At 36.8% G+C, this 26,085-nt stretch overlaps 1 protein-coding gene across 7 annotated transcripts in view; it reads left to right on the top strand.

Moving 5' to 3' along the window:
• Positions 1–26,085, top strand: part of TTC29 (tetratricopeptide repeat domain 29) — a 266,130-nt gene that overhangs the window by 115,730 nt on the left and 124,315 nt on the right. For 6 of the 7 annotated variants that reach the window (XR_008657260.2, XM_055276061.2, XM_055276059.2 and 3 more), the window contains 2 exons: positions 4,210–4,301; positions 18,217–18,340. Coding sequence is in view for 6 of the 7 variants with exons in the window: in XM_055276061.2 (XP_055132036.1) it covers positions 4,210–4,301; positions 18,217–18,340 (216 nt within the window). In the remaining variant the exon portion in view is untranslated. Of the gene's footprint in view, positions 1–4,209; positions 4,302–18,216; positions 18,341–24,581; positions 24,738–26,085 lie in introns of those variants that run through there. The other variant, XM_055276065.2, reaches the window with a different exon arrangement.

The raw sequence follows: 26,085 nt of genomic DNA, 5'->3' as shown, positions 1-26,085 counted from the left end.
AAGTCACAGAAATTGTTTTCAAAGCTTCATCTTCATTACTCACTGAAATTATTGGAGCAATTGGATAGAGTGGCCGTGTAGCACTCAGTTCTTATTAGGTGTATGAACTGACTTTGCCAACTTTGGTAACTTTGGTATCATGTAGTTTGGTGTCCATTGAAACTTACATAGTAGCATGCTAAATTAATGTTCTCCTCTGTCTTTTGCCAAAAGTTAAGTTAGTTCCCATGAACTTTAAAGATAGACAAATTCACTTATATTTTATATATTATATTTATTTTCAATTCATCAAAATATTTGTACCTGGAGATCCTTTATGTTTGCCTATCTCTGATTTGCGATGCTAGATTTTAACCATCCTGATCCTGGCTCTGTTTCCAACATATTATCTGCCACAGGGATAGTCAGTCAAGTGCAGTGCACCCCTCAGATTGCCACACTGTGTTTTCTTATAATACTTGAAGTATTCTTTGTAAAAGTGGTTCCACTCTTTGTCTAGTGATTCAAGTTGATCAATATTTATTAATTTGTAGATTATACCTTACCTGCTTTAAGCAGATAAAGTTGCCTACTATAAATCAGTATAAAACATCTGTATCTTTTTAAAAAACTTTTAAGTTCAGCAGTACATGTGCAGGATTGTTATATAGGTAGACTTGTGTCACAGGGCTTTATTTTACAGATTATTTCATCACCCGGGTACTAAGCCTAGTACCCAACAGTTCTCTTTTCTGGTCTTCTTCCTCCTCCCACCCTCCATTCTCAAGCAGGTCCCCAGTGTCTGTTGTTCCCTTCTTTGTATCCATGAGTTCTCATCATTTAGCTCCCACTTATAAGTGAGAACATGCAGTATTTGGTTTCCTGTTTCTGTGCTAGTTTACTAAGGATAATGGCTTCAAGCTGCATCCATGTTGCTGCAAGGGACATGATCTCATTCTTTCTTATGGCTGCATAGTATTCTGTGGTGTATATGTACCACATCTTCTTTATCCAGTGAGCATTGATGTACATTTAGGTTGATTCCATGTCTTGGCTATTGTGAATAGTGCTGCAATGAACCTTTGCATGCATGTGTCTTTATGGTAGAATAATTTATATTCCTCTGGGTATATACCTAGTAATGGGATTGCTGGGTCGAATGGTAGTTCTGTTTCTAGCCCTTTGAGGAATTGCCACACTGTTTTCCACTATGGTTGAACTAATTTACATTCCCACCAACAGTGTGTAAGCATTCTCTTTTCTCCACAATCTTTGCCAGCATATGTTGTTTTTTGACTTTGATAATAGCCATCCCAACTCATAAGAGATGGTATCTCATTGTGGTTCTGATTTGCATTTCTCTAATGATCACTGATATTGAGCTTTTTTCCATATGCTTGTTGGCAACATGCGTGTCATCTTTTCAAGTGTCTGTTCACCTCCTTTGCCCACTTTTTAATAGGATCTGGTTTTTCTTGTAAATTAAAACATCTGTATCTTCTACAGAATTTATAGTATCATGTTATTTTTCCACTCATTTTAATGCTTTTTTATTTTAACGAAGACCCTCCTACTCTCTTTAGTTTGAACTACACAATTCACCAATGCACTGGGCTTTGTCTAGTAATCTCTTCATGATTTCACCTGTATGCACTCCTCTCTCCCACTGCAGCTCATGTTCCAGAGGATCAGAGGGTGTGTCTTTGATTTAGAGCAGCTCCTTTGCAAGACCCTCATGTGGATTTCATGTGATTGACATTTTCCCTACTTGGTCAGTAATGAACTGTACTCGTCCTACTGCCTATATATTTCCTGTTTTTCTGTTAATTGTTTAAGGAAATACTCACACTTTCTCAAACCACAAAAAGATCAGTTGTCTTTACTTTGAGGAGGGATACTCCTACCAGAAGCTGTTCACTGGTGGCTAATTAACAGGTTCCCAAAGAATTCTTGTCCTAATATCTACATAGCACTTTATATTATCTCACAGCATCACAACCTTTCTCAGAGGTAGATTTTCTTTTTTACTATGAGGAAATTCAACTTAAAGAGATTTCCTGGCCCAAATGTGTTGGGTATGGAAGGCTAGGACATGAATCCAAGTGTTCTTATTCTAAGGTTAGTGTTCATTTCAGCAGGCCACATCGGTCTCCATTGGGAAGCTATTATGGAATCAAGTGCAAGGCCAAAGTTGTTTTTTGCCCCTCTGCTCCCAGGAATTATGGCACAGTGGTGTGGGATAGGAGCCATCAACACTGAAGTATCTACCCATAATTTCTTGGGAACCTACCCGTCTATCCACGGGTTGAAGAGTCACACCTCACAGATGAAACTGGGCACCTCTGATTGTTGCCATGTGCTTCAGAGCCCATGGAGATCAGGGTCATGAGAGAGTGGTGCAGTATAAGCACAGCTTTAGCCCTGGAGAAACCTGTCTTCAGTCATTTTTAATTCACACAGTTGTATCAGTCCAAAGTCTGGAGCACTGAACTGTAAATGCCTTGAGGGTTACAGGCATATTCTCATCTACTTATGATCCTACGGTCTAACATAGTGCCTGAGACACAATAACAGTATTTGCAGAAAAAAAACAAATGAACTATTTTGGCAGAAAATATAATTATATTCAATCTTTACTTTAAACTTCTAGAATGTCATATAAACTATATGGACCTTGACACCAGTAAATCTTTTCCTAAATATTTTGATATTAGGGTTCCAAAAGATCTCTTATAAATTCACAAAATTCAGAGGTACTGCCCTTTAACTCAGAAAGGTCTATGTCAATTCATATCAGATTAGATCTAAGTGCTACTTGTTATGTAAGATGGTGAAAAGAATATTCTCAGGTTTACACAAGGGTCATTAAGAGACTTAAAAATGTTGGTGTGCTGCACCCATTAACTCGTCATTTAACATTAGGTAAAGTATAATAATAAAAAAAGAGACTTAAAAATGAAAATCAAAGATAATAATAATGTATATTTCAAAATTGCTAAAGAATACATTTTTAACATTCTCACCACATTAACAAGTGTTAATTTGGTGAGATGACAGATATGTTATTATTTATTAATTAAGAATAAATACGTTTTTAAAGTACAAAAAAACCCCAAAGTTTTGAACTTTGTGGTTTTAGCAGGAATTAAAACCCTGGGTCAGTATATAGCCATAAGTTTTAACAACAGCATTATGTCAAGCAGTCACTTGCAATCACATGAAACTCAAATTTTATGAAGTGTCACAATAGCCTCATTGAAATTATTTCCCAAATATTGACACTAAGAAAGCAAATAAAATATCAGCCCTGCCTCTCAGACTCAAACCTTCTAGGCTGCCTGACTCAGGCAGTAGCAGACAAGGCGTTTTTATGTCACCCCTCACACTGACTCTGTCTTCCAAATGCCGTCAAATGACTTTTGCTAATTCTTTCTTAGAAAATGTGCAAAAAGGATTTCCATAGAGGTCTTTGGAGATTTCCTGTGTCCTCATGTGTGTAATAGGTTGGGTCAAGTAATAATGAAGGAAAAAGGAAGAATGGGGATTCTGTTTTATGTATTTTTCTCCTTCTGGCCATTGAAAGAGGGAAAAAAGGAAAAGGGAAAATTATACCATACAGATGATGTCAGTATTAAATTAAATTAAGATCACATGTTTGGCTGTGGCAGCTGTAATCTTTTGATTATTGAAGAGATTGTTGGTAATGAAATACATTTGTAAGAAATATTTTTAGTGTAAACTGTATACATGCACAAACTGTGAGCTATGCATCTAATAAAATGATAGATTTAGAAATTGCCTGGCACCTAAATTCATGCTTTTCAAATAGCTATTTATGGAAAGAAAAGTGATATTTAAGCTATCATAGTAGAATATTATGATCTGCCTTATATTACCTTAGATAGTAGTCCCGTATTTTAAAATAATGTAAAAAACATTCAATTATTTATTCACATCTAAGTTATATAAATTGGAAGATTTGGGCAATTATGCAAGAAAAGAATTATTTTTTCCAAAAGTAAGGCCTCACTGTCATGGCTTAAAGAGATTGCCACTAAACAAGTTATACTATAGATAAAAATAAACCAAACCAACATGAATTTTTAATCAACAAAATTTTTTATAGAGACATTAAAAACAACTATTGGTTTTAATTTTTTCTGTTATGAAATGAACCATCAGCGTATCTGGCTGTGCTATACATTCAATATGTATTTCTCTTCCTGATAGGTCCTTGACACTTACTGTAAAATCTCCACAGACCTGGATGATGATCTCAGTCTAGGGAAAGGCTATGAAGCCATAGCCAAGGTCCTGCAGAGGTAAGTTAGCACATCCTGGTCTTGCTGTCACTGTGAATTCACTCAACTGTGAAAGGCTTAAATTGTTTGAGGTCTGTCGCTTTCCATTACTGCCTGCTTAAATTTTAAGCAGTGCCCTTCTTAAGTGACCCTTTCATCGTAAGTTATTTTAAACCAGTTTGGTATTTTAAAATACGCATCTAAACTCTTCTTTGTCTGTGCCTCCTTTGTATTATTTTCTTTTTGGTTTTCTGTAAATTTAGTGATGACCTTGAATAAAAGAGAAAAATATCGGGTCACATCTCACAAGTTAAGAAAGCAGAGAGCACAGAAATATGTAGTACGCGTCAGTGGCTGTGGCTCACCATAACCTTTCCAGATCTCTTCTTTGAGGAAAGTTTCCATTTATGCTTCAGTCATGCTTTTCCATTAAGACATCTCTCCTTTGAGCACATCTGGATAAACAATTGGGGTTAAAACCAATATTCCCAATATTTCATTTAAAACAGAAAATTTTAGATATATGAACAACTTCTGATACCTGTTTTTCCATGGAAGATATATCATTCACCCTCAGTCATTATCTTGCAATCATTGTTTACTCCATTTGATTGTTATAGAGTAGCATTATGACTTAAGAAATAGTAACAAGAAGAAAAGTTACCAGTTAAGGCCTTGGTTTTTACTATGTTATCTTATATCCAAGATATAGCTTTTTAATAATAGTAATGTTGGTTGCAGTAACTGTAGTAATATAGATTGTGTTAAGTTCTAATTTCTTCCCATTTGTATTTCAGTTGGAAACACATACAAAGAGGTGTTTTAAAAGTAAAATTGTTATTTGAAAGGCATTTGAAACATTAAAAAGTACCTAGTGGGTAAAATTGGAATCATTATATAAGTACCATTACTAATATGATAATCATAGTTTAAAATATCAGTACCAATGAAATTAAAGATATCTTACAAAATAAATAAAATACAGTCATCACTGGATAAATGGTTTAGGAACACAGACATATTTAGAAGGAGAGGCCAGGCCCGGTGGCTCACGCCTATAATCCCAGCACTTTGGAAGGCCGAGATGAGCAGATCACCTGAGGTCAGGAGTTTGAGACCAGCCTGGCCAACACGGTGAAACCCCCTCTGTACTAAAAATACCACACACACACAAACACACACACACACACACACACACACACACACACACAAAATTAGTTGGCCATGGAGGAGGGCTCCTGTAATCCCAGCTACTCAGGAGGCTGAGGCAGGAGAATCACTTGAACCTGGGAGGTGGCGGTTGCAGTGAACTGAGATTGCACTCCAGCCAGGGCATCAAGAATGAAACTCTGTCTCAAAAAAAAAAAAAAGGAAAAGAAGGAGAGTATGGGTGTTTACCCAAGAAAGACAGAGCCAGTCATGGATAAGGCAAGCAGCCTGTGAGTGTTATGATCCTTCTAAATAAAGATTGGTAACTAGTCCATGGAAGACCAACTCAGCCATTTTTAAAAACTTTTACTTCCAAACAACAACCCAGCAGATGCAGATGGTTGAATACAAAGAAGAGACTGATAAGAATTCGATTTATGTCTATTTGGAACTAACCAACTCTGTTGATTGTACATTTTGATTATGAAATTACTTGACTTTGCTGTTATCACTGCCCAAAAATCAGCAGAAAAGGATTGGATTCTTTGCTTTGCTTTGTAGTAGCATATAAATGTGTCCCCTAACATGTTTATAAAATAATTTTTTTTTTTTTCCGAGATGGAGTCTCGCTCTTTTGCCCAGGCTGCAGTGCAGTGGCACGATCTCGGCTCACTGCAAGCTCCGCCTCTGGGGTTCACGCCATCCTCCTGCCTCAGCCTCCTGAGTAGCTGGGACTACAGGTGCCCGCCATCATGCCCGGCTAATTTTTTGTATTTTTAGTAGAGACGGGGTTTCACCGTGTTAGCCAGGAAGGTCGCGATCTCCTGACCTCATGATCCGCCCGCCTCAGCCTCCCAAAGTGCTGGGATTACAGGCTTGATACACCGCGCCCGGCCTATAAAATAATTTTTACAAAATGACATTTCCATTGTGTTCCAGCATAACTAGAGAGATAAGCTGGGTCTGGTGGTGGGTGCCTGTGATCCCAGTTACTTGGGAGGCTCAGATGGAAAGATCCCTGGAGCCCAGGAGTTTGATTCCAACCTGGGCAACATAGCAAGACCTCATCGCAAAAATAATTAATTAATAAAGAGATAAAACTTCAAGGGGAAAATTTATTTATAAACATCTACTAAGCACTTACAATGTCACTGGACAAATATTGAAATGTCCCTTTGGTTACTGATGGTCTTTATAATTATTTTTGAAACTTCCGGAGACATGAGCCTGTCTTCAAATAATTCTCACCTCTTAGCCTTACTTCTTTTCTGGAATATTTTAGCCTCCTTCCCAGGATTTGAATTCCTGGTCGATTCAGTCAAGGCTAAGTGAAGAGTTGAACAATTATCTGGTGGATTTTGGCACTACCAGGTAATCTGATGTTTTAATTTGCCTATTTAAGTATTATTTGGAGCTTGGGAGTGGGACAGGATACAGCTATATTTGATATATCATGAAGTTGAATTTGTTTTGGGTAGGACTGGGGACCATTCTGTTCCAACACTCTCAGCAGCCTGCCAATGTGCCTTAGGGCAAACATTTAAAGGAGTAAGAAGATTTATCCCCATTTTAATTTTATGCCAAGTAAACTAATTCTTTTTATAAGAATTCCTGGCCAGGCACAATGGCTCACACTTGTAACCCCAGCACTTTGGGAGGCCAAAGTGGGAGATCACCTGAGCGCAGGAATTTGAGACCAGCCTAGGCCACATAGTGAGAACCTATCTCTATTTTTTTAAATTAATTAAAAAAAGAATTCCCATCTACTAAAGTAAAATAAAGCTACCAGTGATTTCATGGTAGACATGGATTCTTAATTTTATGATGTTATACAATGCCATAATGCACAAGACAGTGCAGGGGATGCTTATTCTGAGGTCATAGTGAAAAAGTGTCCCAAGGCTACAACCAGCTTTCCAATCCGAATCTGTGATTTTGCAGCACTGTTGTTGGTTATAGAGGAGCACTCAGGGGAGTGCAAGCCTCCACATATTATTTCAACATCTGTGCAAAATAATTCAAAAGGGTGATCTACTAACAGACAGATGTTTCCAAACCTAAAATTCTGCAAGATAAACAACAGCATCCTGAATAGCGCAAGGCATTATTAAATCAAGTCCACTTGTAGTATAAATGCATTGATGTAAATTCTGTGATCATTTTTAGAACATTTTGCTTGAAAGGCTTGATATCCTTCAGTAAACATGCATGTGCACACATACACACATGCACATACCCACACACATAAACACAAACACACACATGTACCAGCCCTTTCATAGCCCAAAATTGTCCTTCTCAGGTTAGTAGCAACATGCAAGAAACAGACTACAGCCCAAATAGAGGAAATTATGGTGGTGGCAGCTGAGAAATAAATCAAGTTGCGTATGAAGCTTAGCATCACCTCTAAATCTCTTTTTCCTAACCTGTGCAATTGCACAAGTTTCACTAATGGTAGGCCTATCTCTATAAACATATTTTATATCTTTAAAGGAAATGGAAGAGGATAGCCATGTCTAGGATAAGTATGTGTCTAAGGCCATCAGCTAAGCGTGCATGAACGGTGAATAAGATCTAAGGCTGGAAGCTTCTAAAATGGTTATAAGAATTTATACTAAGCCCTCAATTGAAAAACACACCACAATCCCTCAAGACTGAGGATTTCGTAATACAGAGTTGCCTGTCTGGTGATGTTATTAATAGATACAGATTTGGTGTTAGAATTATTGGGGAAGGTGTTAGTAAGTGAAGAAGTTTTGTTATTTTTGCCATTGATCTGAATAATATTAATTGCATAAGACTTTAAGCAGCATAGCAGAAAATAAGCATTTATAATGTCATTCTTTCCCTACTTGGAATAATAGTGAAGAAAAGAGTTGATGTTCTAAAATACTAACAATTGCTTTGTGAAACTACAATAAAAGCTAGAATTATGGTCCATAAAACAAAGAGAAAGTGAGTTGAGAGATTACAAGTAAGTATTATTATTATACAGACAGTTTGAGTAAATACAGAGAGGGAAAATCCCTGTATTTTCCTTATGGCATTTCTTTTTTTGCCTCATTTACTGAAGTAGTTCATTTACAGAAATGCCACAACTTTCCAAAATACTCAGATTATTTAAAAGAATACAGAGAAAAAAATTCACAAAAATATGTTTAATACATATTGGTCACAACTAACCCATCTCTGGGTTTATTCCATACCAATTGTAAATTTTCTTGCAAACTCGAGTTAAATTATTTCCTAGAAAACTTTCCACAGTGGAGATCTTTAAATCAATCAGTACAAAGTTTCAAGTGTGAAAATTACCTTTCTGTTATAGCTGCAAATTAATTTTTTCTTGCTTGAGAGAAATGACACGCCCTAGTAATTTTCATATATTCTTTAAAATGGAACATCCAGGCTTTGATGTGAAATTTCCTAAAAATGACCAAAAAAATACATCAAAACATATCTATTAATTCACGAAATTAAGAACAGCTTTTTGCATTTTCTCCTGTCACTGATCCCATTTGCCTTATTACTTTCATCTGTGGCCCACAAACTTGGTGGCACAATCAACAAACCCCTTAGTGGCTGTTTCATCTCTGCTCTATTTGATTTCTTCTCTCTGAGTAAATGATTAAGTTTTCATGCATTGGTTCAACCAAAATCTATGTTCACTCAACCACATCCTTTATTGATTACTTCCACTGCAAACAGTAGGCCAAGTGTGATATACATAATTGGACAGTTGTCAAGGGACGTGGGTGTTAACGGTCCTGTTTTCCCAGTTGGAAACTGGAATCACCTTGATACACAAATATTCTGCACTGTTTCATTCTCATTCTTTGGACCGAGGAGTCCTGTTCCTCCGAATATATGTTTTTAACTCTCTAAGGTCTGGCTGAACGAATTTAATGATTATACCATATAATATGCTGTTCAAGTTGCACCTGTGCACTGCATATAGAAAACTGGAATTAATATTTATCTAACATTTTAACCTTGTCCTTTAACTTATACAAATAAGCTGTAGCCTTTCTGTAAGAAAATATTTGATGTTTTCCCTTCCATAAAAAGAATGGCTTCTAAATCTGTTGCTAACTTTTAAATTGGGAAAACCTTTAACCAGCACATAATGTTAATATTTCAGATGTTGCATTAACAACTTTGCTGGCTGTAGACCTATACATTCATTGAGTAAAGCAAATGACTTACAATAATAAGACTTTTTTCCCTAGCATTATTTGTTAGAGCAAGTTCCAGATAATTTTGTATGTTTTGGAGATCTGTTGCTCCTTTGGAAGAAAAATGACATGAATTACCCAGCAATAGTTTTATTTATACTATTTTGTGTTTCTCATACTCTAAACTTAGTTTTTTTTGCTTGTTTCTTTGTTTGTATATATCTTGATTTAACAATCCTCAGCAGGCCAAATCTAATTCAAAATGTACTTTCTTCAAAAATATATTGGTTTTTAGAAACTTGAACATAAATAAGCTTCAGTGAGTCCGTCTTAGCTAAATAATTAATAATAATAATTTTCCCTAAGGTTTTGAAGTGATATTCAGAGAAGTCATCATTTTTCCCCCATCAATTTTTTCTTGAATAGTATAGCCTAGGAAAGAGTGTGAAAAATTAACAATTTGATAGAACATTTTTAGCCCTAGAAATCCACAATTTCGCTCAAAATTCTAAATAATGTATTTTCTTTATTAATATTTTATACTCAAGCTCTCTCAATAACTTTTAGTTTCACAAAACAAATAATTAAAATAATCAGTGAACCTCTCATTATATTTTACTCTATACTTGAATTTGAAAATTTCCTCCAATAATTCATGATTTTTCTGGAGAATTGACCTATGCCTATATGTGGAAGATCAATCATAATTTTAGTATGAAAATGCTGTATGAGGACAGAATTATAAAAAGTAGTATTCAAAGCTGTGGTAACATAAAATTTCATCCTATTTCTGATATGTAGAAGACTCTTTTACCAATAAGAGGAAAAAAAATGTATTTGATAGTACCTGATACTCAAGTAAACAAAAAATGTTAGCTTTTTGATTTTGCCCCTTAAAAAATAGACACCAGGACTTTATGTGACTGATTTGCAGAGCATACATTAAAATCAGGGTGTTTAACTCATCACATGATGAATGTTTTCAAGAAGGATTGCTTAGCTAAATCGAATTTGCCTCTTGGCCTGTGGTAGACAATGTCAAGTAGAGAGCTGTGAACGTGATAGTTGTTTATTTCACTGAGAGATAATAATAACACTAGTGCCATTTATTGAATCCCTACTAACTACATGCCAAGCTATACATTTACACAGTTTTTAATCCCACAGCAACTTGTGGCCATTTTTGAAATGAGGAAACAAAAGTTTTCTTCAGTTTCATAACTTTAGTATGATCAAAGTTATTAATCTAAGAGGCTGAGCTGAGATTCAAACCTACATCTTTCTGAATTCCACCATAACTCATTTTGACTTTAAAGTAATCTAACTTATTTTTTAAAATATATCACTGTTTACCTGTGAAAATGAATGTTTTCCAAACCTTGGGAGGTTATGCAAGGAGATAACCCTAATCCTACCAATACTTGTTTAAAGTAAACTTTGAAAATACCTTCTGGGGCATATAGAAATGCTACCATGGGGGCGGGGCCAAGATGGCCTACTAGAAGCTGGGGCTCCCATCAAAATAAACCATAATAAGTGTGTGAATCCTTCACCAGCCACCAAGGTATCCAGATTCTGTCATCAAAATTGACTAGAAGGCAGGCAGGACCCATGGAGAGAGGGAAGAGCAGTGTGGTGTGGTGGCCCACCTGAGAGCCACACAGGGAAGGGGAGCCCCCTCCCTCCAGCCAAAGGATGTGGGCACAGACATGGATGAAGGATCAAATGGATGAAGTGGCAGAAGTAGGCTACAGAAGATGGGTAATAAAAAACTACGATGAGCTAAAGGAGCATGTTCTAACCCAATGCAAACAAGCTAAGAACCTTGATAAAAGGTTAGAGGAATTCCTAACTAGAATAACCAGTTTAGAGAGGAACATAAACGACCTGATGGCGCTGAAAAACACAGCATGAGAACTTCATGAAGTATACACAAGTATCAACAGCTGAATCAGCTAAGCAGAAGAAAGGATATCAGAATTTGAAGGCCACCTTACTGAAATAAGGCATGCAGACAAGAATAGAGAAAAAAGAATGAAAAGGAATGAACAAAGCCTTCAAGAAATATGGGACTTCATAAAAAGACCGAACCTACAATTGATTGGAGTACCAGAGTTGATGAGGAGAATGGAAACAAGCTGGAAAATACACTTCAGGATATTATCCCGGAGAATTTTCCCAACCTAGCAAGATAGGCCAATATGCAAGTTCAGGAAATAAAGAGAATGCCATTAAGATACTCCATGAGAAGATCAGCCCCAAGAAACATGATCATCAAATTCTCCAAGGTCGAAAGGAAGGAAAAACTGTTAATGGCAGCCAGGAAGAAAGGCCAGGTCACCTACAAAAGGAAGCCCATTAGACTAACAGCAGACATCTCAGCAGAAACTCTACAAGCCAGAAGAGATTGGGGGCCAATATTCAACATTCTTAAGGAAAAGAATTTTCAGTCCAGAATTTCATATCCAGCCAAACTAAGCTTCATAACTGAATGAGAAATAAAATCCTTTCCAGACAAGCAAATGCTGAGGGATTTTGTTACCATCAGGCCTTCCCTGGTGCTTCCCTGAAAGAAGCACTAAATATGGAAAGGAAAAACTCATACCAGCCACTGCAAAAACACACCAAAATATAAAGAGCAATGACACTATGAAGAAACTACATTAACTAGTGTGCAAAATAACCACATAGCATTATGATGACAGGATCAAATTCACACATAACAACACTAACCTTAAATGTAAGTGGGCCAAATGCCCCATTTAAAAGACACAGACTGGCAAATTGGATAAGGAGTGAAGACCCATTGGTGTGCTGTATTCAGGAGACCCATCTTACCTGCAGAGACACACGCAGGCTTGAAATAAAGGGACGGAGAAAAATTTACCAAGCAAATGGAAATCAAAAAAAAAAAAAAAAAAAAAGCAGGGGTTGCAATCCTAGTCTCTGACAAAACAGACTTTAAACCAACAACGATCCAAAAACACAAAGAAGGGCATTACATAATTGTAAAGGGAACAATTCCACAAGAAGAACTAATTATTCTAAACATATATGCACCCCATGCAGGAGCACCCAGATTCATAAAATAAGTTCTTAGAGACCTACAAAGAGACTTAGTCTCCCACACAATAATAGTGGGAGACTTTAAAAATACACTGTCAGTATTAGGCAGATTAACGAGACAGAAAATTAACAAGAATATTCAGGACTTGAACTCAGCTCTGGATCAAGTGGACCTAGTAGACAGCTACAGAACTCTCTACCCCAAATCAACAGAACATACATTCTTCTCAGTGCCACATGGCACTTATTTTAAAATTGACCACATAATTGGAAGTAAAACACTCCTCAGCAAATGCAGAAGAACTGAAATCATAACAAACAGTCTCTCAGATAACAGTGCAACGAAATTAGAATTCAGGATTAAGAAACTCACTCAAAACTGCAAAATTACGTGGAAATTGAACAACTTGCTCCTGAATGACTACTGGATAAATAATGAAATTAGGATGGAAATTAAGAAGTTCTTTGAAACCAATGAGAGCAAAGAGACAACATAACAGAAAATCTAAGACACAGCTAAAGCAGTGTTAACAGGGAAATTTATAGCACTAAATGCCCACAGGAGAAAGCGGGAAAGATCTAAAATAGACACCCTAACCTCACAATTAAAAGAGTTTGAGAGGCAAGAGCAAACTAATCCAAAAGCTAGCAGAAGACAAGAAATAACTAACATCACAGAAGAATTGAGGGAGATAGAAACACGAAAAACCCTCCAAAAAATCAGTGAATCCAGGAGCTGGTTTTATGAAAAAATTAACAAAATAGATAAACTGCTAGCAAGACTAATATAGAAGAAGAGAGAGAAGAATCAAATAGACACGATAAAAAAAAAATGATAAAGGGGATATTACAACTGACCCCACAGAAATACTAACTACTAACAGAGAATACAGTAAACAACACTACACAAATAAACTAGAAAATCTAGAAGAAATGAATAAATTCCTGGATGCATACACCTTACCAAGACTAAACCAGGAAGAAGTTGGATCCCTGAATAAACCAATAACAAGCTCTGAAATTGGGGCAGTAATTAAAAGCCTAACAACCAAAAAAGCCCAGGACCAGACAAATTCACAGCTGAATTCTGCCAGATATACAAAGAGGAGCTGACACTATTCCTTCTGGAACTATTCCAAACAATTGAAAAGGAGGGAATTTCCTCTAACTCATTTTATGAAGCCAGCATCATCCTGATACCAAAATCGGGAAAAGACACAACAAAAAAAAGAAAATTTCAGGCCAATATCCCTGATGAACATCAATGTGAAAATCCTCAATAAAATACTGGCAAACTGATTCCAGCAGCACATTAAAAACTTATCGACCACAATCAAGTCAGCTTCATCCCTGGGATGCAAGGCTGGTTCAACACAAGTGAATCAATAAACGTAACCCATCACATGAACAGAGCCAATGACAAAAACAACAGAATTACCTCAATAGATGCAGAAAAGGCCTTCAATAAAATGCAACATCACTTCATATTAAAAACTCTCAATAAACTGGGTATTGATGGAACATCTCTCAAAATAATAAGAACTATTTATGACAAACCCACAGCCAATACCATATTGAATGGGTAAAAGCTGAAAGCATTTCCTTTGAAAACTGGCACAAGACAAGAATACCTTCTTTCACCACTTCTATTCAACATAGCATTGGATATTCTGGCCAGGGCAATCAGGCAAGAAAAAGAAATAAAGCGTATTCAAACAGGAAGAGAGGAAGTGAAATTGTCTCTGTTTGCAGATGACATGATTGTATATTTAGAAAATCCCGTTGTCTGAGCCCAAAATCTCAAGCTGAGAAGCAACTTTAGCAAAATCTCAGGATACAAAATCAATGTGCAAAAATGACAAGTATTCCTTTACACCAACAGTAGGCAAGCAGAGAGCCAAATCATGAATGAACTCGAATTCACAATTGCTACAAAGCGAATAAAATAACTAGGAATGCGGCTAACAAGAGATGTGAAGGACCTCTTCAACGAGCACTACAAACCACTACTGAAGGAAATAAGAGAGAAAACAAACAAGTGGAGAAACATTCCATCCCCATGGATAGGAAGAATCAGTATCGTGAAAATGGCCATACTGCTCAAAGTAATTTACAGATTCAGTGCTATTCCCATCAAACTACCATTGACATTCTTCACAGAATTAGAGAAAACTATTTTAAATTTCATGTGGAATCAAAGAAGACCCCGTATAGCCAAGACAATCTTAATCAAAAGGAACAAAGCTGGAGGCATCATGCTATCTGACTTCAAAGTATACTACAAGGCTACGGTAGCCAAAACAGCATGGTACTGGTACCAAAACAGACATATAGACCAGTGGATCAGAACAGAGACCTCAGAAATAACACCACACATCTACAATCATCTGATCTTCAACAAGCCTGACAAAAACAATCAATGGAGAAAGGATCTCCTGTTCAGTAAATGGTGCTGGGAAAACTGGCTAGCCATATGCAGAAAACTGAAACTGGACCCCTTCCTTACACCTTATACAAAAACTAACTCAAGATGAATTAAAGACTTAAATGTAAAACCCCAAACCATAAAAACCTTAGAAGTAAACCTAGGCAGTACCATTCAGGACATAGGCACAGGCAATGACTTCACGACAAAAACACCAAAAGCAATTGCAACAAAAACAAAAATTGATGAATGGGATCTAATTAAACTAAAGAGCTTCTGCACAGCAAAAGAAACTATCATCAGAGTGAACAGGCAACATACAGTATGGGAGAATGCTTTTGCAATCCACCCATCTGACAAAGGTCTAATATCCAGAATTTTCAAGGAATTTAAATATATTTACAAGAAAAAAACAACCCCATCAAAAAGTGAACAAAGGATATGAACAGACACTTCTCAAAAGAAGACATTTATGCAGCCAACAAACATGAAAAAAAGCTCAACATCACTGATCTTCAGAGAAATGCAAATCAAAACCACAATGAGGTACCATCTCACGCCAGTCAGAATGGCAATTATTAAAAAGTCAGGAAACAATAAATTCTGGTGAGGCTGTGGAGAAACAGGAACACTTTTACACTGTTGGTGGAAGTTAAATTAGTTCAACCAATGTGGAAGACGGTATGGCGATTCCTCAAAGATCTAGAAGCAGCAATATCATTTGACCCAGCAATCCCATTACTGGATATATACCCAAAGGATCCTACAAAAAATGATTCAGTAAACCTACATCATTCTACTATAAAGACACTTGCACACGTATGTTTATCGCAGCACTATTTACAATAGCAAAGATATGGAACTAACCCAAATGCCCATCAATGATAGACTGGATAAAGAAAATGTGGTACATATACACCATGGAATACTATGCAGCCATTAAAAGAAATGAGATCATGTGCTTTGTGGGGACATGGATGAAGCTGGAAGCCACTATCCTCAGCAAATTAACACAGGAACAGAAAACCAAACACTGCATGTTCTCACTCGTAAGTGAGAGTTAAACACTAAGAACACAAGGACACAGAAAGGAGAACAACACACACCAGGGCCTGTTGAAGGCTGGGGATTGAGGGGAGGGAACTTAGAGGATGGGTCAATAGGTGCAGCAAACCACCATGGCCCAGGTAGAGCTATGTAACAAACCTGTACGTTCTACACATGTATCCCTTTTTTTTTTTTTTTAAAGAAAATACTTTCTGAACTTGCAACATGTTCTTTTAAATAGCCCCAGTTGAGAGGTGGGTTCAGTGTTTAGAAATAGCCAAAAGAATTTGGAGTCACATTTAGAAAACCCAGAAAAACAAAACAAAAAACACTAGACGTGTTCTTACGAGGATAGGTGAATGAATGAACTCCAGGTTTCAAAGCACTGTATAAAAGTCAGTACCTGTCACAGTTGATCCCATGTATGAATTTATACACTTATTTCTCCAAATTGACAGTGAAACTCTTCAAGCACAGGAACCTTATTCCCCAGCAATTAGCAAATTTTGGGACATTTGCTAGGCTCCCAAAGTTTCTTGATGTTACTAGAATATCCAAGAGTCAGGAGTTTACAATCATAGACTCCAAACATCTATATGCCTTAAGGTTCTCACAGTTTACCTGGATGCTTAGCTTTCATGTGTGCAGCATATGTGTCTCCCTTCTCAAATTTTCAACATTACTTCATTCAAAAGTATATCAATGCTTACTATATGCCAAATTCTCTGCTAGAAATTATATGTCTTCCTGAACATTTTGTGAGGATATGTAACACTTGTATATGTGACTTTAGTGACACCTGAGGTTTCACTACCAATGAATGCTTTCAAGAGTAAGCTAGTATTCACCTTTTATAAACTTTTAAAAGTTTTTTTTTAAAAAAACAGCTTTAGTGAGACATAATTCTTATGCTATACAATTATGACTTTAACAATTGTAGACTTTAAAAGTCTACAATTTAAGAGTCCTCACTTTTAAAGTTTAAAGTCTACAATTCAGTGGTTTTTAGTGTACTCACAGGGTTGAGCAACCATGGCCACTATCTAATTTCAATCACCCTAAAAGGAAATCTTGTACCCATTATTTGTCTTTTCTCAATCCTCCACTTTCCTCAGCCTCTAGCGACCACTAGCCTACTTTCTATCTCATGGATTTGCCATTCTGGACATGTTGTATAAATGGGCTCATATCGTGTGTGATCTTTTGTTGTCTGGCTTCTTTCACTTAGCATATTTTCAAGTTTCATCCATGTTGCATGTATCACTACCTCATTCTTTTTTTTTTTTTTTTTTTTGAGATGGAGTCTTGCTCTGTTGCCCAGGCTGGAGTGCAGTGGCACGATCTCAGCTCACTGCAAGCTCCGCCTCCCAGGTTCATGCCATTCTCCTGCCTCAGCCTCCCGAGTAGCTGGGACTACAGGCACCTGCCACCATGCCCAGCTAATTTTTTATATTTTTAGTAGAGATGGGGTTTCACCATGTTAGCCAGGATAGGCTGAATCTCCTGACCTCGTGATCCGCCCACCTGGGCCCCCCAAAGTGCTGGGATTACAGGCGTGAGCCACCATGCCTGGCCCACCTCATTCTTTTTTAAGACTGAATAATATTTCATTGTAGATATACAACATATTTTGTTTACCCATTCATCAATTGATATACATTTTAATTGTTTTCATGCCTTGACTATTATGAATAATGCGGCTATGAACTTTCATGTATGTGACTTTTTGTGTTGACATATTTTTGCTTCACTTGGGTATATATTTTGGAGTAAAATTTCTGGGTCATATGGTAACTCTATGTTAAAGTTTTTGAGGAACTGCCAGGCTGTTTTCCAAGAAAATGTACCATTTTACATTTCCATTAGCAATGCATGAGGATTTAAAAGTTTCAGTTTTAACTCAATGTATGCTCCAACAAAAACAAGCCATATAGTTTTAATTTGGTATTTACACATTAAATCTCATTATCCTGATAACCATCTTGCATTTTCTACAGCAAAGACACAAGAAACTTCCTCTTTACTGTGACATTAAGTAAGATGGTACTCCATTGACTTCCTGTTTCATTCATTCTAGCCAAGGAGAGATGACAGAAGCAATTAAATACTTGAAAAAATTTGTGAAAATTGCAAGAAACAATTTTCAAAGCCTAGATTTTGTGAGAGCAAGTACAATGCTTGGGGACATCTACAATGAAAAAGTGAGTCTATGTGTTTCTTGTTTATGAGAAATTTACAGTGTTTAGGGAGAAATGTGCCGTTTTAAAAGTCTCTTCTCATGTCATCCTTGTCTTCCCACAATATATTATGCAGAATGGCCCTGGACTGCAGCATGTAGTTAATGCCCATGGCAAGGACTAGGAGGAGAAATGCCTCCTCCTCCTTCTCCTCTTCCAATACCTTAGGGCCATGCGGGGACAGTCCTTATGAGCTGCTAACCCTGATTCATAGATTCGACATCCAGTGAGGATTCTAAGTGACATTGGATTTGAGGAGCAATTAAAATATTTAATTCAAAGGAAATTGATTATAACTGTTGGCTATTATCTACTTCCACTGACATTCATCTCTCTCGCTCCAAATTCTTTATTAATCCAGCTGTGGCACCCCTGCTAGGTTCCTTAGAAGAAGAAACGACAATCCTAAAAACAATTCTGCAGAAAATTTAGAGTGGAATTTTAGCAACAGATTGATTACATGAAAGAGAAAACAGAAGAACAAAAAAGTCCAAAATAAAATTATCCAATTCAAGAAGCTGTTATTAGTATAATGTACTGGTCATAATGGACTTCTGTCATATTTTCTCCTGATTTTGTCTTTTTATTACCGATTCTCCTTTAGAAATGGTGTGAAAGAGCCTTGTTTCTCTAGTTATAATTGCTGTTTTGATCATGAATAAGATCCATCATTTTCAGGGTAATTATGTTCTCAAATTAGGTTTATACACTTTCTGTTAATCTCTTTGAGAGTCTGTGTATGTAGTGAATAAAATCACTAATTCCAAAACCACACTGCTTGAGTTAAAAACTCAGCTCTTTCACTTGTAAGATCTGTGATCTTGGGCTAGTTACTTAAATTTCTAGGTGCCTCAGTTTTCTCACCTCATAAAGTTAGTGTGCGTATTAAGTTAACATATGGAAAGCACTTAGGCTAGTGCGTTACAGCAGGAGAAGTACTATCTTTATAAACCTGTTGTTCTCTACACCCTTAGTGGTATCAAACAATTCCCCTTTGCCAGACCCTCAGATGATTCTGGGTGGCAATGGTATTCAAACCCATTCTTCTAACCACTACAGTATTCTGTCGTTTGCCATAAAATTGACTTTATTTCAGAAGGAGTTAGGATTTTTTTTTAAGGAAATCGAGTTTGAAATTAATTTGAATGAGTGAAACTAATATTTCTTTAGTTCCTAATGTGGAGTGCTTTCAAACAAGGTATCTCATTTCCTTTTTGTCTTACATCCCCTCTCTTGCTCCCCTGGGCTCATTTGCCTCCCCTCTCTCCTATTACTTGAAATCTAAAAAGCCCCCTTTTCTCCTGGCCCTTCTTCTCCCCGCCTCCCTTACCTATCTTGCTCCCTTCTCTCCTGCATCCTTCCTTCTCGTCCCTCCTCCTTGCTCTCTGACCCCTGGGTCATCCTCTCCCTCTCCCCCATCTCCACCACTTTGTTTCCCCTCTTTTTTCGAGTCCTCCCCTGTCTGTTGCTCTAGCTGTGCTCAGGTTTTGCATGTCGTGTGCTTCCTCTGCTACCCTCTGGTTCCCAGCCCATTTCTTTGCCTTTATTGACTCCTCTCTCCTTGATTTTGTATTTGCTTTTATTTACTTTTTAGGATACAGTGGTGAAAACAGAAAGACCTAAACCCTTGTGAGGCTCATAGTCTAATGAGGGAGCATCGCCTATAGCACAGGAGAAAAGATATAGTATATGAATATATGCAGTATGATATGGTGTATGAATCAACTTGTATATTTGAAGGCATATATATTTGAAGATAGTGCAAATACCCAGAATCCTCCAAATTTTCTATTAGAATAGGGATAAACTGATGAAATTTAACTTCTGGAAGTTGACACAGCTTTTGGATATTATTTCTTATACCTTAACTTCAGATACTAAACTCTTCTCCAAGAATCAAAAATCGGAGAATTAAATACACACTGATGAGATATAAACTCTTGGCAAAAACATTAAGAAAATGCAAATATAAAAATATTGCCCCTCAGAAAAGTTTATTTTCCTTATGCTTTCTGTTATTAGGAAAATATAGGTTAGCAATGTTCATGTTGTACAGAAGGGCTGGGTTTGGGTGTTGTTTGGAGATAGGGTAAAAAGTTGTGTTTTTTGCCCTTCTATTTTGAAGAACAGTCCTTTTAAAAGCTCAGATCTCTCCCCTCAATTCCAAGCGCATACCCCACCACCTACTTACATCTTCACTTAGATATCTTCAACTGTACTGTACTAAAAACTGAACTTACTGTTTTTTTCTCTAAATTTTTTCTTCTAACAACTTAAATCTCAACCTCATTAGAATATGATTTAGGCATTTTCCAAGCAATCTTCTCTTTTTAGTCTATGAGCTCCTCTTATCTGCCCCATCCAGGCCCATGGCTTTTAAATACTATCCATATGCCAGTGACTTCCAGATTTGTATCTCCAATCCTGGTCGCTCCTGGGACTCCAAATTTTGTAAAGGTAATTGCTTCCTTAGCACCTCCACCTGGATTTCTAACATATTTCAAATGCAACCCACTCCTCTCTAGCCTTCTCTATCTTAATAAATAGTAACATTATCCATCCACCCAGTCACTTAAGCCAAAAATCTGAAAATCCTTCAATTCTCCTCTCCCCTGGCTCCATATTCAATCCAAAAGCAAACTCTGACCTTTATGTTACCGAATATATATCTCAAATCCACCCTTTTCCCTCTATCCCTGCAACTGTCACATCAGTTTATGACACTATATTGTCTCACCTAGACACTGCAGTAAGCCCTAAACTCAGCTTCCTGCATGCATTCTCTTCCCTCCCACCCCCACATAAGCAGAAAGAGGCCAAAGTAATTACTTTGAAATGTAAATCAAATGCGATTTCTCTGCTTAAAACGCTTCCATTACTTCTCATTCACACTTCCATTACTTCTCACTCTTCTGAGAACATAAATATAAATCCCTACCCTATCCTAAAATATGAGATAGCCCCACCCCTATCTCTGACCTCATTGCTTCCAACTCCTTTTTATCCACTCCACCATAGCGAATTGACATTCTTGGAGTTCTTTAAGCATGTTAAGCTAGTTCCTGCCTTAGAACATTTGCCTTGGCTGGAATGCTCTACATGAAATGCTCTGAACTTCACATTGCTGGCTTCTTGTCACTCAGATCTCTGTTCAATGCCACCTCTTCAGAGGGGCCTTCTCTTAGCAACGAAAGAGTGGCCATCAGGTTGCCTCCCTCCCTTTTTTTTTTTTTTTTTTTTTTGAGATGGAGTCTCACTCTATTGCCAGGCTGGAGTGCAGTGGCATGATTTCGGCTCACTGCAACCTCTGCCTCCCGGGTTCAAGCGATTCTCCTGCCTCAGCCTCCCAAGTAGCTGGGATTACAGGCAAACGCCACCCCACCCAGCTAATTTTTGTATTTTTCATAGAGATGGGCTTTCACCATGTTGGCCAGGTTGGTCTCGAACTCCTGCCCTCAAGTAATCCTCCCTTCTCAGCCTCCCAAAGTGCTGGATTACAGGCATGAACCACCATGCCCAGCCTCTATTTCATTTTTGTATAATATTTTAACATTTTGAAAACTTGTCCTGAATCTTTAAAAGCAAACCCAATATCTTCTGGCTTCATATTACTCATGCAAGGTATTGTAATTGTATTCTTAACAATTTTCAAGAAATAAAAATATTATAAGACGAAAATTATAATAATTGGAAAAATATTGGAGTTACCCTTTCTGTAATTATTATAGTAATTATAATTAGAATTAGCACATTTAAAAAATATCCTGTATCCTAGTTATTTACCTTTCACTATGTAATCATAGAAAATGGACCACTCATCCTACCCTCTGGGTCTTTTGATGGACTGTTAATTGAAAATATATAATTAGTGTAAAGTGGTCAAATGAGAATGTTTTAGAGGAAATAACTAGGTTTATAAGATTTCTCATTCCTTAATAAAATCATAGACTAATTACATAGTTAAAAAGAATGGTGGTTCCAACACTAAAATTATAGGGAAAATGGGTAGGAAATGATTTATCCTTAGTAGTGAGAAAATGCTTATTTATTTTGAGCTTGCTCATTGAATAGAGTGACATTTTAGACACTAAAAATCAAAATAATGCGTGAAAATTCTATGTTATAATGTGATAATTTGAGCGTTGTTCCAAGGTCTATGATGTCATCAAGATCCTGTCCTGGAATTGTCCACTAAATGCTTATCAGGGATATTAATAACATTAAATGAAGTTGTTCTCTTCCTGTAAGATTCATTTAGGAAGTGCATATTGTCAACTCATATTTAAGATTGCCAAGACTAATTACTAGAATCTTCTGAATTTTATAATAGAATAGGGATTATCTGATAACAGAAATAAACTGTAGAAAGTTATATTTAACCTTTGGAGAAGAGATTTAGACAGTAAACTCTAAGAATTAAACATCCACAAGTACAATACACATTAGCAAAATCTCATTCTAAAATGGTACGTATACAAATGCTTGCATCTTAAAAGAATTAATTTTTTATTTCTTTAGTAGTGTTTTAAACTAGAGAAACTAGAAAAACTGGTAGGTTTTTATCTATTTAATGTCAGTTGTGTGCATCTACAGATGGAATACTAAGTACAATTTGACGGAATAATAATTAGCTAATTATAAAGCTCCCATTTTAAGAGTAAAAAGGCACTTAAATAAGATCTAATCAAAATTTTAGGCATATCACTACTTACACTTAATAGTAACCTCAAAAACTTGAGTGGAAACTCCATTTACTGCTCCTTCTGCATGGCCTGGCATTTGGCCTGGCTCAGTGTGGTTGCCAAATGAATGAATGAATGAATGCATGAATGAGTTAATTTTAATTTAATAACATATAAAAATAACTTTGGAAATTCATATATATGTCCACTTATTTGTGGTCTCTAATTTTCCTGATTAAGACTCTCACCTAAAACAATAAATAATTGAAATCTCAGAAATATAATTAAAATATCAATTAGATATTTATACTTTTGTTTCTAAAAAAGTGGTTATATTTGGCCTAATTATATATTTTCATATATTTTGTCCTATGTCTTTGATATCTACCAGGAAAATCTATAATTTTAGTGACTTTTATTTTCATCATCTTCAATATTTGTATGTTTCTCAATTATAGTTTACTTCATTGGCATACAAATATCGTTGACACAGTTTTATTTTTTCCTAATTAACTTTTTTCTCATATAAATTTTATGTTTTATGCCTTGAAGAAAGAGAAAGAATTGTTCACCTCAACAAACAAAAGTTATTTTTGATGTAATATGGAGAGACTCTGTTTAAATTAACAAAGCTGGTTGGAATGAATCATTCGAATAAACAGTTCTCCTAAACCGTCTGTGTGGGCATGTAACATAGTGTTATATGTGCTCTTCCTGTTTCTAACAAAATGTTCACATAAGTCCTACTTCTCACCCTCCTCACCTTGCCAGAAATTTCTTTATTCAGTCAGTTTGACCGATCTTGGAGCTTCATGATTATACAGAGGTATGCAGAGTTGAAGATGTGTTTTACCTCTACTGCTGTAATGGCATAAAGCTGTTCCTGTGTTGTTTTTATGTTCATTTCCTTCATAAAATACTACAAACTGACTTAACAACTCATACAGCAAAACATTCCCCCATATAGGGGTTTCTGTTCAAAAGAGTGCACATGCACACGTGTTTGTTTTGTGTGTTTGGTGGGGTGAGGAGGAGAGAGATGAGTGGAAGGGAGGAGATGATGGAGCCTAAAGGGTTATATGTCAGTGAAGAAAGGAAATTTTGTCCCCTAGAGCCTTTACAAATGTAGATCAATCCTAGATAATATCCTCCTCTTAGAAGGAGATTTTCATGAGGATTTTTAGAAGATTTGGGGTGGCAGAAGATGCTCTTTTCTCTGAGGCTCAATATGATTATCTGTAAAATAATAATAATATTTTCCTCATAGGGTGACGTGTGAAAGTTAATGACATAATATATATGAAGTATTTAGCATTGGCCCCCATGCTTCATAAGAGCTAGGTAAACAGTATTTATTTGTGGAGGATAGCTTTTAATAAAGGTGACACTGACTAACAAACAACAAAAACAACAACAACAAAACCCTGAATTTTTGCAGCTCAAGCTGTTGCAAAGGACTTCTTGAAGAGATATTTAAATGATCATTTGATTGGTGCTAGTGACATCGAGATCATATTTTTCAGAAATTTTGGATACTTCAACATTCTCAGTTAAGAAGAATGGCATATGAACATGGGAAAATAAGAGCAGTAAACGAATTAGAGGATAGATACATTTATTTTCACCAGCCATTAACTGAATGACTTGGCTGAAATGACCTTTTGCTGTGACTGAAAACAAAACATAGTAATCCCAGCACTTTGGGAAGCTGAGGCGGGTGGATCACTTGAGGTCAGGAGTTCGAAACCAGCCTGGCCAACATGGTAAATCCCCGTCTCTACCAAAAATATAAAAAATTAACTGGGCATGGTGGCATATGCCTATAATCCCAGCTACTCAGGAGGCTGAGGTAGGAGAATCGCTTGAACCTGGGAGGCGGAGGTTGCGTGAGCTGAAATCATGCCACTGCACTCTGACCTGAGCGACAGAGCGAGACTCCACCTCAAAAAAAAAAAAAAAAAGAAGGTATGTAAAAAATATTTCATTAGCTAAATCCAACTCTACGGATAGTAAAATTCTATCCAAATCAATGTGAATTGGTTCACTCATTCCCAAACTTCTTTTTACTACAATGTATTAGGTTGAACCATATGAAATTGCCAATATTTGACCACTTTTTGTCGATAAGAACATAAGACTTTTTTATGTATGCTTTAAGTTCTGGGATACATGTGCAGAACATACAGGCTTGTTACATAGGTATACACGTGCCATGGTGGTTTGCTGCACCCATCAACCTGTCATCCATATTAGGTATTTCTCCTAATGCTATCCCTCCCCTAGTCCCCCAATCCCCAACAGGTATGTGATGTTCCCTTCCCTGTGTCCATGTCCTCTCATTGTTCAACTCGCACTTATGAGTGAGAACGTGTGGTGTTTAGTTTTTCTGTTCCTATGTTAGTTTGCTGAGAATGATAGTGTCCAGCTTCATCCATGTCCCTAAAAAGGACATGAACTCATCCTTTTTTATAGCTGCATAGTATTCCATGGTGTATATGTGCCACTTTTTCTTTATCCAGTCTGTCATTGATGGGCATTTAGGTTGGTTCCAAGTCTTTGCTATTGTGAACAGTGCTGCAATAAACATATGTGTCCATGTGTCTTTATGGTAGAATGATTTATAATCCTTGGGGAATATACCCAGTAATGGGATTTCTGGGTCAAATGGCATTTCTGGTTCTAGATCCTTGAGAAATCACCACCCTGTCTTCCGCAACGTTTGGACTAATTTACAATCCAACCAACAGGGTAAAAACGTTTCTATTTCTCCACATCCTCTCCAGCATCTGTTATTTCCTGACTTTTTTTTTTTTTATTATACTTTAGGTTTTAGGGTACACGTGCACAATGTGCAGGTTTGTTACATATGTATCCATGTGCCATGTTGATTTCCTGCACCCATTTACTCGTCATTTGGCATTAGGTGTATCTCCTAATGCTGTCCCTCCCCCCTCCCCCCACCCCACAACAGTCCCTGGAATGTGATGTTCCCCTTCCTGTGTCCATGAGTTCTCATTGTTCAATTCC

This window comes from Symphalangus syndactylus, chromosome 4 (assembly GCF_028878055.3).
Source record: "Symphalangus syndactylus isolate Jambi chromosome 4, NHGRI_mSymSyn1-v2.1_pri, whole genome shotgun sequence".
In the NCBI taxonomy this organism is placed as follows: Eukaryota; Metazoa; Chordata; class Mammalia; order Primates; family Hylobatidae; genus Symphalangus; species Symphalangus syndactylus.
This window is presented reverse-complemented; position numbering and strand designations above follow the sequence as displayed.